The sequence below is a fragment of the Macadamia integrifolia genome, chromosome 3, assembly GCF_013358625.1.
Source record: "Macadamia integrifolia cultivar HAES 741 chromosome 3, SCU_Mint_v3, whole genome shotgun sequence".
NCBI lineage: Eukaryota > Viridiplantae > Streptophyta > Magnoliopsida > Proteales > Proteaceae > Macadamia > Macadamia integrifolia.
In genome coordinates, this window is record NC_056559.1 from 17,186,105 (window position 1) to 17,201,485 (window position 15,381).

The following is a 15,381-nucleotide window of genomic DNA, read 5'->3' on the forward strand; positions in this document are numbered from 1 at the left end:
TCGGAAACAATAGACCTGTTTTGGTGACTCAAGTCTTGTTTTCGGTGGCATATTTCCGGTAACAAGTCCCATACTGTCAAAATTGACTGTATTTGTATCCTCTAGGGCAAACCTTGTTGGTCCCCATGATGTGTATGTTTATAAAATTGTTGCACAAAAAATAAGGCAAATCAAAGGAATCAACATGTACCCCACACTGCAGGTCAAAAAAATTATGCAAGAATTCATGATGAGAAGATAATTATTGACATGATCATAACTAAAGAAATGTGATATATCATATATTCATTTCTATTTTAGTATGAAGTTTTTAATCATGACATTTGTAATGTGACAATAACATAAAAAAAAAAATTGGTGTAGACTTATATATAATTACTCATAAACGTAGAGACGGGAATCATGTAGATGACATTGTACAAACTATGATTGTATATATTATTTATATTTTTAATTAAATTAATATTAAAAAATATTTTAAATATAATCACACCTATTTAAAGTAGCATACTTGTATAGGAATTGCAAGATAAAATTTAGAAAAAAAATCAAAACCCAATACCTCCCAAAACATGGGTGAGAATATCACTTGGGATAATGACATTCATTCTCAAGTGAAGAAAAAATACAAACGTGAACATGTTTTTGGGTTAGGATTGCTTCCTACAACTTCTTCAGCTTCTTATCTTTATGGAGATATTAGGATAAGTTCTGAACATGATAAAAAAAAAAAAAAGAGTGCTTTCACTGAAAAATAAGGTTGATATGATGCAAACATTAATTAATACTTATTATCAATCTTTCAAGATTTCATCCTAGATTTCATATAGGAGATTGTACATGCTCTTCTTCACAATCAATGAAATAGGTAATATAAATATTTAAAGTTTCATACTAAACTACTTATATTATGCCAGACTTAAAAGCTATTTTTTTATAGATTTTTCATTACTATTATAATTTAGTGATCCTTAATTTTAATTAGTTTGCACTTATCATGAATGATTTAATTAGGAATATTCAAGAAGAGATCTCGTGGTGTGTGTTTTTTACGGATGATATTGTTCTGGTTGGTAAAATAGTAGCATAAAATAATGATAAGTTAGAGCTATGGAGATATACTTTGGAATCAAGAGGTCGTCTTAAGATAAGTAGAACAAAGACGGAATATCCGATGTGTAACTTTAGTCGATTGAGGATTAATAGCGAAGGGGTAAAATTTGAGAGGAGAGAGATCCCACAAAGTGACTATTTCAAATATCTAGGCTATACCTTAAACAAGGAAGGTGAGATTGATGATGATGTTTCTCACAGAATTAAAGTAGGATGGATGAAATGAAGAGGGACGTCTAAAGTGTTATGTGATTGACATATTCCTCTAAAGATTAAGAGAAAATTCTGCAGGACAGTCGTAAAACCAATTATGATGTATCGTACAAAATGTTATACAATTAAGAAACGTAACATAGATAATTTGAGTGTGGAAGAGATGAGGATGTTGAGATGGATGTGCGGCAAAACCCTGAGAGATAGAGTAAGGAATGACCAGGTCAGAACTGATTTGGGAGTTATTCCAATTCAGGATAAGCTTAGAGAATGTCAGTTACAATGGTTTGGACATGTCAAAAGGAGGTCTTTGGATGCCCTAGTCTGGAGGAGTGACTAGATTCAGATGGATGGAGCTCAAAGATTAGAGGCAGGCAAAAAATGACCATTGATGATAAATAAGAAGAAACATGCAAAAGATAGGCCTACATCCAAGTATGACATCTAACAAAACTATCTGGAGAGTAAAGATCTGGGTTACTGATTGTTCGTAAGTGGATGTCCCAAAATTATATATATATATATATATATAATGCCCCAAAATTTATATATATATATATATATATCCTAGGATCCATGTAACCGACCTTATTTAGTTGGGATAAGACCTAGTTCTGTTGTTGTGTTGATATATGTGATAGGTACCCAGTACTTCTAATGGTTAAAATGAGTCAGTATTAGAAGGTAAATTGATATACAACTAACCATTTGTTATGAGTATTTATAATTTGATTATTATATAATCATTTTTTTTTTTATTAGAGAAAGTAACTTGGAAACTCATATATAGGGCTTGAGAGACTTGGACACGAATAAGGAGCACTTAAAAACTAGTCGAGCCATATATATATATATATATATATGGTTATATATAAGTTATTATGTATTGAATGAATTATGCAGGTTCGAGAAACAGGTCCATTTGTATATATCATATACACATATATATATATATATATATATAAAAGATATTATAATGTCACTGCTAAAAAATGTCATATCTATGTTTTCATAATAAATTCTCAGTTAAAATTCACAATTAAGATATTTCTATACAAAATATCTACCATTATAAAATCACAACTACAAATTGTGATGAAAATTTCTGCATCCAAAATTTGAAAGTATAAATTTTGCTACACAAAAAAATTTTACTATAAAATGTCAATACAAAATTTGGAGTGCAATATTCCGTAACTAATATCTGCTGTTATAGATTTGATGTGAAAAAAATCGCAATTAAAAATCCACAATAATAAATATACTGCAAAAACATTTGCATATGAATATCTGCAATTATAGATTTGCAATGAAAAAAATTCACAGTTAGAAATCTATAGTAATAAATTTGTTGCGAAAACATTCGCAACCATAGAGTTCTCTTTCCTTACGGTGTGAAATCCATAACCACAGACCTAGCGACGACACTTATAATGCGAATAGCAAATCGCAGTTATATAGCCACAATAAGCTATTTTTAGCATTGTTGGCAAACCAGATTTTGACTAGGAAAACTAGGCCAAGTTTGGTTAAAATATTAAAAACATGGTCAAGAGTCATGGAGACTCGTCCTGTATTAAAAAATGACAATATTGGGACCAAATCGTACCGAGTCATTCAAAACTTGTTTGTTTTTCCCGAGTCACAAAAAAACGGTCGATTTTTGTCAAAAGTTTAAGTCGGCATTTCTGAATAGTTTTGAACTAAAATATATTTTAATGATGTTAAATGTTCAATGACCTAAGTCTTCTGTATTGAATCTAGCGAATATTGAGTGTATACATCTAAATTTTAATTTAAAAAAATGATTTATGACCATGACATCTTCAAGGCGGATCTTATCACTTTCATCCAAGAGACAATGAATGATGAGCTTTATAAAAAAATTTAAAAAACAAACACTTTTATTATATATTATCTCATTTAATTTATTTATTTATTAATTATATATTTGGATTGCTTGAAAAATACTAAAATAAAAATAAGAAGGAAAATTTTGACATGACTTACCTATTTTTTGTGACTCATTCCGATTCACTTGGATTTAAAGAGGACGACTCAGATCACAAAATCTAATTTTCCTATAATGATTTTTAGACCATTACGACAGAAAAAATCGTAATTTTAGGCTTCCTTTGTTGTAGTGTGTATCAATATTAAATGCGATCAACCTCCTCACAAAAAAAAAAAAAAAAAAAAAAAAACAAAAGGGTACCGAACTTTGACCACAAAGACATATATATATATATATATATATAAATATAAATATATATTTATTGGAAATCTGTGGTCCCATACAGCCACATAATTGCTACCTAAGAAGTCGATCCACAAGAAATCAAGAGGGAGAGTGAAACCGAAGATCACCCAAGCTCTAGTCATGCTTTCCATCGGAGAATTGGCCATGGATTCATGGTTTTCTCCCTCGAATCTGACGGGAATATTCGTCGGACCAGACCAATTCTGGCGGGAAAACACCCGTGGCTGTTGGGTGACGATTCTCGTGCTTCTTTTTCTCTTTATCTGCCAACCTGCAAAGAGGGCTTTAACGCTCAAGAGGCGCCGCCGCCGCCGCCAATCCGTTTCTGTGGATGGCGAAACCACCGTCTCTCGCCCTGGGAATTCCCAAACCAGGTAATTTCTTCTTCTTCTTTTGTCAGATTGGATTTTTTTTTTTTTGGTGGCAGTTTTTAATTATGTTTTAAGTTTCCACTCTGTTCTTGTTGCTTCTATTTTAATGGCTGTCTGGGTAAATGTATCTAGCTATGCGGTTATTTGATTCGAAATCGTCACTTTTCAACTCCACCTGGGTATTAATGATGAATGAATTCCATTTAATGATCAAACAATTGCTACTTTCATCTTCATAGAGACCTGAGATGCTTTAGGGGCTCCAGTGTTTAAAGATTGGTCAATCTAATCTTCTCGCTTATAAATGCTTTTGTAATGTTAACTTTCTGTTGGATTTGGTAGTTTAATTTATTGGTTCACAATGTATTTTATGGCTCGTGCTCTTTTTGCTTAATTTAGTGACCATCTGTGTTGAAGTTATCTCTAAACTGGAGGGAACTCTCTGGTTATGCAATACTTGATTTCAAATAGTCTCTTTTCCAGTCCATTTGGGTTATATTCATGTATTTTAAGTAAAGACCAAACCATGGCTACTACCTAGATGGAGATCCGAGATGCTTAGTGTTTGATGTATAATAATTAGTTTGATGCTTGGGCAGTCAAATGACTCCCTGATACATATGGGTTATGTTAATTTTCTGTGGAAGTTTGGCAATATGATACAAGTTTTTGCTGTTGTATCTGATGGAGAAGTTTCATCTTCCTCCTTTCCTCCAGAATCTCTGAAATTATATCAGTTGAAGATTTGAGAAATTTAATTAACAGTTTGGATGGGAAGCTTAATGAGAAGGAGAATTGGGAAAACATCATAGACAAAAGGAACAACCTTCTTTCCTATAGTGCAAAATGCTGCAAACCCAAGGTTAGTGCTTTTTTACTATTATTTTTATACATTATTATTATAATTATTTTTCATTCCCTGGGAACTGGACTTTTTTTTTCCCTGATAAGTTGTATTATGTATTGAGAAAAATAAAATAAAATAAAATACTAGAAATTGGCATTCTACCTTCTTTGGACTGACTTAAAGAAAGGAAAAGGAACCCTTAGCACAAGCAGAATAGGCCCTGCCCTGATAACAACCCAAAAAGATAAAACACTGTACTCTGTAATACACCATGTTGGCCGCATCCTCCTCCACAAAGGCCTTCAACTCAGTAGGATGTCTATAGGTTTAATCTGAATTTCTTCACCTGTAGTTCCAAGAGAAGGCATAAGGTCTTCCGGTCTGTTTAGTGCCTGCCAAATATGCTTGAACTTTTTTGAAACTAAAGACCCCATCAACTGTAAGATCCTTCTCTTCATCACTTGAGTATCCCACAGACCTTGCATTTCTCCATTAAGCATATCCCCAACAAGCTTAGAATCCGACTTGATTGAGATATGACGCAAGTTGTGATCAAGGCACAGGGTTATACCTTTCATAATAGATAATAACTCCATGTGAAGAACCGAAGCAACATTCCCTACACCAGCAAAAGCTAAAATGGGCACCCCCTTATTATTCCAAATGACCCCACCATAGGAGCCAATATCATGCTCTAGGGACACCCATCACAATGCAAGGCTATCATAGAGTTAGGAGGGCTGAACCATGAACTGATGACATGCCTTCGTTATCTTCACTATCCACTTCATATTAATGCTCCACTTATCCATTAAAAACTGATTTCTAGGATTATTAATTCCTGAGAATTGAACTGGACTTAAGAGTATATTTGTGAGGGATTGTTTGAAGGATACTCTGTAATCTGATTAGGGTCATCTTTCGGGTTTAGATGTACAAGTTCTTTTATATACTTTAAGAAGTGTTCTAATCCTTATCAAGTTAATTCTTATTTTTTTTGTTTGTAATTGCAAGGTTTCTTAGCACCTTGGCGTGCTACGTTTTTTCCTTCGAGGGTCAAACTTGTAGAAAATTGAAACTCGATTCCTGGTCAACTGGACAATGGGAGCCTGAGTGAGAATTGTCTTGAAATTTTAGGTTTTTGTTTTTCTCACCCACCCCCCTCCCCCAAAAAAAAAAATCAATTTCTCTCGTACCTTCTTTTTTTTTTTTTTTTTTTTTTTTTTTTTTTTGAAATAAATCTTTCACCGACATAAAGTTCGTTCTAAATCTAGCCTTTTTTTTTGTTTTTTTTGATAGGTTGGGGAGGGAAGTAGGTAACAGCCAAGAGGCTCGAACTTGAGACCTCCTGGTGAGCATAGGATTTTTGCACACCACAGTTCATTTTAGCCTATTTTTTTTGTTTCTGCCGGATGTCCACTTTTGGCATTGTCTTTAACCCATGTGCTCATGATACTCAACCATTGCCTAAAGCTTCACCTTGACTCAAAAGTGTCCAAATTTTATAATCATGATTTAGTTTGAAATTCACGATGGTACTTAGCTTGTAGTGCCAATATATATATAGGCCAATCAGCAGCTTTACAAGCATGAAAGATCCAATGAAATTGGTATGCTTGCATTTTAATTGGTGATTATTTTCTGTTGTGCAGGATGGACCCCTGAAATACCTTAGTGTGACAATATTTGAGAACTGTTCACCTGAGTTTCTAAGAGACTTTTATATGGACAATGAGTACCGGAAACTGTGGGACAAAATGGTGGTTGAGCATGAGCAGTTGCAGATTGATGAAACCACTGGGATAGAAATAGGCCGCACAGTAAAAAAGTTCCCATTTCTGACACCAAGGGAGTATGTATTGGCTTGGCGACTATGGGAAGGGAAAGAGAAGACCTTCTATTGTTTTATCAAGGTAAGCATTACCAAGAATAGATTCAATTTGACTGTAAAATAATTATTGCAGAAGATTCCAAGCATTCCTAGTTGTTGTGAGGATGCTGAGTTTCATAATATGGATCCTCTGTAGTTTATCCTTCCCCATGGCTGTTGTGCAGTTTTTGTGGGAGGATAGGAAAAGCATCCAATAGGTTATATTAGTGGCATTAACTTCTGATACATTTATGTTTTTAATCGGTAACACTTCTAGAGGTTAGCGGAGTACTACTACGTTACGTTTTATTTTTACTTCATTTATTCTATTATAAGGAAATTTCTTTTATTTGTTTTTTATTGTCTTTTGCTCTATAGTGCTGTGGAAATCTGGGTTTGAGATTTTGGATATCTTGCTTTTCTTAGATCCCTGTAAGTTATACATGTTTATGTTGCAAACACTCAAGATGGGTTCTTTTAGAATGAATCTTGTGCTTACTTTTTGAAGTGGTTGGCTGATGTGATTGAGCCATTGAGTACCAGGCTCAGAAATTGGGATTGGGTCTGGCGGATTGGTGGCCACGGTTCCAGCTGATACTGGATAATATGCTGATCTTTCTTAAAGGTTGGCTGGCTGGTATCTGGCTGAATTGAACAATGTCTATCTAGACCAGCACTGGGGCCACTGATCAGGCCCTATGCCACTTTTAAAATCCTTGGTTTGGTATCAAAAGCTTTCTTTGTCTGGAAAATATTATGAAGTGGTCATATTGAGCTTTGGGTAGTACAAAAGATATATTTGGGTCTGTAGTAATTGATTTTATAATTTCATGTTCTATCTCTTTGTAATTTACCTAATACCAACTGTCCTTGCCCCCATTGATAACCCCTTAGGCATGTGAGCATGATTTAGCACCACGAAGGAAGAAGTATGTACGTGTCGGATTTTTCCATTCTGGTTGGTGTATCAAGAAAGGCAAGTGCATCCTCCAACTTTCTTGTTCTTTTCTTTGACCCAACCAAACATAACATCTCTTTGACGTGCTAATTTTTCCCATGACACTAAAATCTGAACTTGATTTTGATTTTGTAGCTTCTTTTTTATCGATATAGACCCCCCTTTACTGTTTGTCTTGTAGACCTTAATACTGTCTTTTCTTTGCTTTGTTTTTTTAGAGGGATGTTTCGGGGACACACCACATTTCACATGCTCTCTCCCTCTCTCTTGTGGAGGGTAAGGTAGATGGGTAAACTTTAATAATTTAACAGAAAAAATTGATCTTCAGAAACAATGGAAGGCTCTTGTAAAAGCAGAAAAATTGTAATTGGAACTCAGTCTCCTTGAGGAAAATGAAAGCCTTTGAAATCATTAAAGATCAAGGACCAAGGACTAAAGTCTAAAGGAAGAGAAACTTAATACTTCTCTAAATGAATGCCATTCCCTTCAACTTAAGGCCATGTTACTGTGAAGTGTGAACTCTATTTTGTGGGGGTATGTGTCATCATAAATCCTATAGTTCTTCTTATTCTAGAATGTCCAGCAGAAAACATGAACTTTCCACGGAAATCTTTGTCAATGCCAAGAGTACAAGTCTAGCATGAGTCAACTTGGGTATGACTTGCACTACCACAAGATCGGTGGATAAACACAGAACAGAAAGTCCACTGACAAGCTTGAAATGGATACTAGTAGCTGCTTCTGTACTCTTCTGTTGTTGGTTTCTAGAAAGTTGGTGCTTAACATTATTAGTAGTTTGTATTTCCCTTGTTTCTCTCTGTTTTCGGTTTAGATTAGTAGGAATCATCAAATTATGTTGTTTTCTATTTGAAACAAATTATTACATAATATATTAATTCACTAACCGCTGTTTATTTAGTTGGCAGATTTAGGTGTAGCCAGGACCTAAAATATCAGTTGGGGTCTCAGCCTGTGGTAACCCTAGATAAAAGTGGTCCAGTTTCTCTGGAATATTGGGGTGGAATTATTATTATCATTTCTACAAGTAAAAGGTAGGTCTGAAATCAATTGGTGAATTGGATTTGATTTAACACGTCAACTCTGCTGGTGAAATTTGCTACTTTGGGGAGATGCAACTGTAACAAAGTCAGGTTGAACGAACTTTTTGTAGGTCCTAGATTAATCCTCTTTGACTAGTTCTTGTACCATGCTGTTCATATTCAAGTCTACTTTCAATCATTGAAATTTTTGGTGTTATTTGAAGCTACTTTATGCGATTTATTTTTCACATATTGTTTTTTGCTGGAAGCTGGAAATGATGTAAGTTGTAGCTTTTACAATCTGTCCCTTGTATTACTTGCTACTGCTGTATGGTGACCCTTTCTAGTATGATTTGATATTTTCCTGGACCAAGAAGGCTAATATCTTTTTGGTTTGGATTTTTTTGTATTATAGTGCCTGGTAGAGATGCATGTGAGATCAAGATGGTGCACCAAGAAGATGCAGGTTTGAATGTAGAGATGGCAAAACTAGCCTTTGCCAAAGGAATTTGGAATTATGTGTGTAAAATGGATCTTGCACTACGTGGGTATGCACCCACCAACTGCCCTCTGCCTAGATCAGTCATGACTGCTGTCATTCTTGTGCAGAAGGTGAGGATTTCTATCCTACAATAGCCATTGGTTATTGGCTATTAACTGACGTGCCTTTGAATAGTTTATTGACAGCTTGATCAATATATGGTTTGCTTGGTACTAATGCTCAATTCAAGGCCCAAAATTCAGTGAAACATGGTTGAGTACAATGTCCCTGTCTCTTCATGACAACAGGAGGAGAATTTGATGTTTCAGAACTTAGAAAGAGTACAGATCAGACTTCCAAAAAAAATCTGATAAAATCTAAGATGTATCATGTTAGATTACTCTTCACTTTCTTTTCTCCAAGTTGCCGTTATGAGTCTTACCTGACTGAGAAATCATGGATGCGGGTCCGGTCCTCTTTTCAAAGGAGTATTGTGAAAGTTGGACTGGATATAATGGGTGTATTGGATTTTCAATTCCTGGATGGATTGTCACCTTGATGTTCTTTGGCTGCCCTCTTATTTCCTTAAATGTTTAATAAATGTTCTTGTTATGTTTTAGGTGCCACCTGGGTTGGAAACTGTGATTATGACTGCAAGTCCTGCCCTTTCGAGAAGTGTTGGTTGTGCAGCCAGCCAGAGGGTAACCGATGAAATAAAAGAGAGGAAAATTTTGAGACGGCCTTCTAGAAAATCGGTAGCCAATTGCTTGCTTTTGCTTGGAGGTGTCATTTGCCTCTCTCGTGGCCATTCTAGCTTGGGTGCTAAAGTTGCTATGGCTTACATCCTGAAGAAGCTCTCGAAGCATGGAGCATCTTCAAGTCAAGCTGGGCAAAGTGGAGCCACCCTTGAATCCTTGCATTAGAACTGATTTGAGTTTAAACTTACTTTAGATGATCGATGGACATTGTGGTGTAGAATTACCATAGATTCAATGCTCATGTTGTACAGAAAATTTTGTTTCTAAGAAAAAGGTGCATCTGTTTGTAAGAAACATAATTTGTAACCATACATTTTTCGCTTCTATGAGACTATGTTTCAGTTAAGAGGGGCTATTAATGTAAATTTGCTACCTCTGTCTGGCAGGCCTCGTTGTTTCTATTTTGTTCATCCATAGCAATTCAATGGGAATCCAACAATGGATGCTCTAGCATCAATTTCAACGACTGCGAGTGCGATGTAGGTGATCAATGGGAACGAAACCTACTCTGGGTTGTAAGCGTAAAAATTTCGACGATATTAACTCAGCTGCCGGTGGCTTTGCAGCTGTACCACCATCTTTCCCCCTATTGCCTGTTGTCTCCAACATCTTCCCCAAGTAGCAATGGCAGCCGTTTACATGCACTTGCGTCATCAGCATCCAATCCCATCCATCCTCCCATCACCCAAGTACCACCTATTGCTGCACCTGGTGCCGTCGCAGCACTAGTAGCTGCCGCTGGTGGCCAGGTTGCATCTGCCATTGCGGCCATGGCTAGTTCGGACCCGCATCAATTGCTGTCCTTTCATGCATGACATAATTGGTGGGAAAACCCCCTTTGCCCGAGCTGTTATTGGGATCATAACCAACTCAACTGTCAATGGTCAAGCTCCCTTTGCTAGGCCCAATGGTGTATTCCTCCCCATTAACAACAATATTCCCCTCATCTCTCCCATCCCTAAATGTAACGCCTCCAAGTTTTCCCACCTTGCTTTCATAGGTGAGCTCATGATCTTCTCAAAAGCATGAGACTTCCATCCAATCCATTATGTCGTCCTTTCGTCTTTTTGAATCTCTTTCCGACAATCTGCTTAAATTCCGTCTTTTCTTTGTTGGAGTTTCCAACTCTAGCAAAGCCCTCCTTCTTGAGCTTACTGGCTTCTCTCTTGGCTTTGCCTGTCAAATACCTTGGCCTCCATCTTTATCTCCTCTAGACTCACTGTCCACCACTGCATTACTATGTTGAACCAAATTCGTAAAAGGCTCCAACTTTGGAAAGGGAAGCTCCTCTCCTATGTGGGTCGCCTGGTTATTATTAGATTAGTTCTTTGATCCTCTTACATTTACCGGTTGGGAGAGTTCTAGTTGCCCAAATCCATCATCAAATCAATTGAATCCTTCTTTTGCTTTGAGTTTTGGTTCATCACCCATAGTGATGGATTAGCCTATATAAACTCTACGGAGGTGGGCCCACATGGATCAATTATCTCATTAAATCAATCATTATAAAGTACACTATTTAGGCAAAATGCTTTAGTCACATAGGCCCATGTATATAATGTGTAAACCAATTCATTTTTTGTCATTAAAAAAAAAAAAAAAAAAAAAATTCATTTCTTCATTTCATAAACTAAAGAAAGGAGGAGAGGAAAAAGGAAGGAGAAGGAGCTTGAGATTTGGGGAGCCATCTACCATCTAAACCTAAGCACATACCCTAAGGCAGGTGGTACACCTCTCTTTCTCCTAATCTTCACTCCTGATATGGGTTTTGGCAGGAGCCTAAGCTAGAGATTTGGTTTATGTGTAGCTGAAACCTACTTGGCTGAACATGGATATCTAAGACCCTTTGCATGCATGCCTCTATTTCACCTCATCTAGCATGGGAGCATGCAGCCCTATGTCACGGCCTTAGACCTTTCTAAGCAACCACACCGGCACTTAGTACTCTCACTAGCACTAAATCAGCCTAACCACACTCCTTAAGGGACTTGGGAAGAGAAGAAATGAACACAAGAGTGAGTTTGGGAAGAATGAACTTGTATTGCACTAAAAAACTCTTGAGTACAAGGCTTGAGAACTCACTTACTTCGTGCCTTGGCCAAATGAGGGCACCTCTATTTATAGTCACTCCTAATTACAATGAATGGCTAAGATATGTACATGTGTCTTACATCCAACGATTGGGGTGGAAACTAGAAGCTTCCCACCTTCTTAGTGGAGAACTCTAGAAACCTCCCTACATAATATTTCTTTATAAAATATCTAGAGTTCCACACTTTGGTAGAAATCTCTAGAAACTGGGTCTTACTAAGCCCAATGGCCTAAGTCCATGTGCATAATGGGCTTGGCCTGTGGGCCTTCAGTGGGCGGTCTGTGACACTCTCCCCCACCTAATTCGACGACGTCCTCGTCGCATCTTCTTCATGGAACCTTTGAATGTGGTCTTGGAACTGCCATAAAGAGGCAACGAGTTCCCAACTTGTCTCGCTCTCTGGTAGCTCCTTCCACTTGACTAAGTACTCCCTACTAGGTTGTACTCCTCGTCTTCGGATGACTCGATCAACGATCATGTATTCAGCCTCCTTATCGTAGGAAGTAGTGATAGTCATTGGTGCTCTTGTTGAGGCTCCACGACTTGGGTCTTCCTTATCTCTATGGTATGGCTTTATTAAGCTTGCATGGAAGACTGGATGGATTTTGAGTTTAGGAGGTAGGCTCACCTCATAGGATACTTTGCCCACCTTTTTGGTTATCTCGAACGGGCCTTCATACCTGCGTACCAGCCCCTTATGTACCTGCCTTAGGGACTTGAATTGTTGGGGTAGAAGCTTCACAAGTACCAAGTCCCCGATCTTGAAGTTTTTTGGTCGCCTCCCTTTGTCAGCCCATTTCTTCATCTTTTTGGTGGCCTTGTCTAGGTATGACTTAGCCACATCTAGTTTTTCTTGCCACTCCTTGGCAACCTTAAATGCCAAAGGACTCTTCCCTATATAGCCGGTCATCACCGTGTTTGGTGTTAAGGGTTGTTGTCCCGTAGCAATTTCAAATGGACTTTGGTTCGTAGCCTCACTTCGTTGGAGGTTGTAAGAGAACTGAGTCATATCAAGCAACTTGGCCCAGTCATGTTGGTTAGCACTCACTAAGTGTCTCAAGTAAAGCTCCAACAAGTTATTAATGCGTTCTGTTTGCCCATCGGTCTGGGGATGAAAGCTTGTTGAGAAGTGTAGCGACGATCCCAACAACTTGAATAGCTCTATCCATAACCTCCCTGTGAAGCGAGGGTCTCGATCACTTATTATGGATTGTGGCACACCCCAATGTTTGACGACATGCTTTAGAAATAGCCTTGCCGCTTCTTCTGCCGTACAATCCCTTGGTGCTGCCACGAATGTGCCATATTTTGAAAATCTGTCAACCACCACCATTATTGACCCACACCCTTCTAACTTGGGTAGGGCACTGATGAAGTCCATAGAGACACTCTCCCATGGTCTTTCTGGTATGGGAAGTGGCTCCAGTAGTCCCCTGGGTGGTTGCTGCTCCACCTTGTCTTATTGGCATACAAGACAAGTTATCACATAGGCCTCTATGTCATCCCGCATCTGAGGCCAATAGTAAGCCGCTTCCAACAATGCCCGCGCCTTTGTCCTGGGTGGCCAGCCCATTTAGTGTCATGGCATTCGCGAATGAGGTTTCTCCGTAGGTTACTCCACTTAGGCACGTAGAGTCTCCTCTTCTTAGCATAGAGCAAGCCATTTTGCTCCCAAAATCTTCTTGTCTTGCCTTCCCGTGTAAGGGTAAGTAAGTTCTTAGCCACAGGATCATGTTGGAGGTCCTCTTTGATCAACTCTAGAAGTTCCCCCTCCGGTTGGCTAAGAGAAGCTAACTCTGCCTTTCTACTAAGCGCATCAGCCACCTCGTTGGCCTTACTCGGCTTGTATTCAAAGACGAAGTCAAACTCTGCCAAGAAGTCTTGCCATCTAGCTTGCTTAGGACTCAACTTCTTTTGGGTTTGAAAGTAGCTAGTGGCAACGTTATCCGTCTTCACCACAAACTGTAACCCAAGTAGGTAGTGTCTCCACATCCTTAGGCAATGCACCACCGCGGTCATCTCCTTCTCATGGACTATGTAGCGCCGCTCTGTCTCGTTCAACTTACGGCTCTCATAGGCAATGGGGTGCCTTTCTTGCATCAACACCCCACTGATAGCAAAGTCAGATGCATCTGTGTGCACCTCAAATGGCTTGCCATAGTCAGGTAGGGTAAGCACTGGTTCTCCCATGATAGCCTTCTTTAAGTCCTCAAAGGCCTCTTTGCATGCGTCCGACCATAACCATGGTCGGTTCTTCTTTAGTAAGTCTGTAAGTGGAGCTGCCCTTCTTGAGTAACCTTGAATGAACTGCCGATAATAGTTAACTAAGTCAAGGAAAGACCTTAGCCCAGTCACTTTAGTTGGTGCCTCCCATTCCTGGATAGCCCACACCTTGTTGTCATCCATTTGTAAGGTTCCACCTCTAATCTTGTGACCAAGGAACATCACCTCCTCTTGTGCAAATGCACATTTCTCCTTCTTAACATAGAGTTGATTGTCCCTTAGTTCCTTGAAGATGATCTTCAAGTGTTGCACATGCTCCTCCAATGTGTTGCTATAGACAACGATGTCGTCCAAGTACACCACCACAAACTTGTCAAGGTAGGGATGGAAGATCTTGTTCATAAGGGTGCAAAATGTAGCCGGGGCATTCGTGAGTCCGAAGGGCATCACCAAGAACTCATATGAGCCATATCGAGTCACGCACGTTGTCTTAGGCTTATCATCTTCTGTGATGCGGACTTGGTAGTATCCCGATCGTAAGTCTAACTTGGTGAAGTACCTTGCCCCACCAAGTTTATCAAATAGATCTGCTATCAAAGGAATGGGATACTTATTCTTGATTGTTACCTTGTTCAATACCCTGTAGTCGATGCATAGTCGAAGCGATCCATCATGCTTCCGTTGAAAAAGAATCGGAGCACCGTAGGGAGCTTTAGAAGGGCGAATGAATCCCGCATCTAATAATTCCTTGAGTTGCTTCCTTAGCTCCTCCAACTCTAGCGGTGACATTCTATATGGTGCCATTGCTAGTGGCTTGGTGCCTAGCTCCAACTCAATGGCATGATCCACCTCCCTCCTAGGTGGAAGCCTCTTGGGTAACTCGTTTGGTATCACATCCTTGAACTCTTCGAGAACCTTCTCGATTGGCTTGGGTAGCACCTTAGTTGGACCGTCTTCCTTAGGCTCTAAGAGTGCTGCCAAGTATGTTGTCTTCCCCTTCTTAACTCCTTTCTCGAGCTATATAGCCGAAAGAAGTTTTGGGCCGTCCTTGGTCCCTTGTACAGTTGGGACCATGCATGGAGCTCCTTCCTCCATAATGCAAACCGTGCTGATAAATGACATGGGTATGGCCTTAACCCTTCGTAAGAAATCCAT

General features: G+C 38.5%; 1 protein-coding gene across 1 annotated transcript; it reads left to right on the top strand.

Moving 5' to 3' along the window:
• The first annotated feature begins 3,627 nt into the window (after nucleotides 1-3,627).
• On the top strand, nucleotides 3,628-10,296 carry LOC122074612. The gene is made up of 6 exons (XM_042639514.1): nucleotides 3,628-3,960; nucleotides 4,675-4,819; nucleotides 6,457-6,717; nucleotides 7,569-7,650; nucleotides 9,088-9,284; nucleotides 9,774-10,296. Exons 1-6 carry the CDS (start codon nucleotides 3,707-3,709, stop codon nucleotides 10,074-10,076), a joined length of 1,242 nt encoding a protein of 413 aa, XP_042495448.1. The 5' UTR covers nucleotides 3,628-3,706; the 3' UTR covers nucleotides 10,077-10,296.
• Nucleotides 10,297-15,381: the final 5,085 nt, after the last annotated feature.

Excerpts from the sequence above, each read along its gene's own strand:
- LOC122074612 (XM_042639514.1), top strand. The coding sequence starts at position 3,707 with ATGCTTTCCATCGGAGAATTGGCCATGGATTCATGGTTTTCTCCCTCG. Across the intron at positions 3,961-4,674 it reads CCTGGGAATTCCCAAACCAG|AATCTCTGAAATTATATCAG; the intron begins GTAATTTCTTCT and ends CCTTTCCTCCAG. Across the intron at positions 7,651-9,087 it reads TGGTTGGTGTATCAAGAAAG|TGCCTGGTAGAGATGCATGT; the intron begins GCAAGTGCATCC and ends TTTGTATTATAG.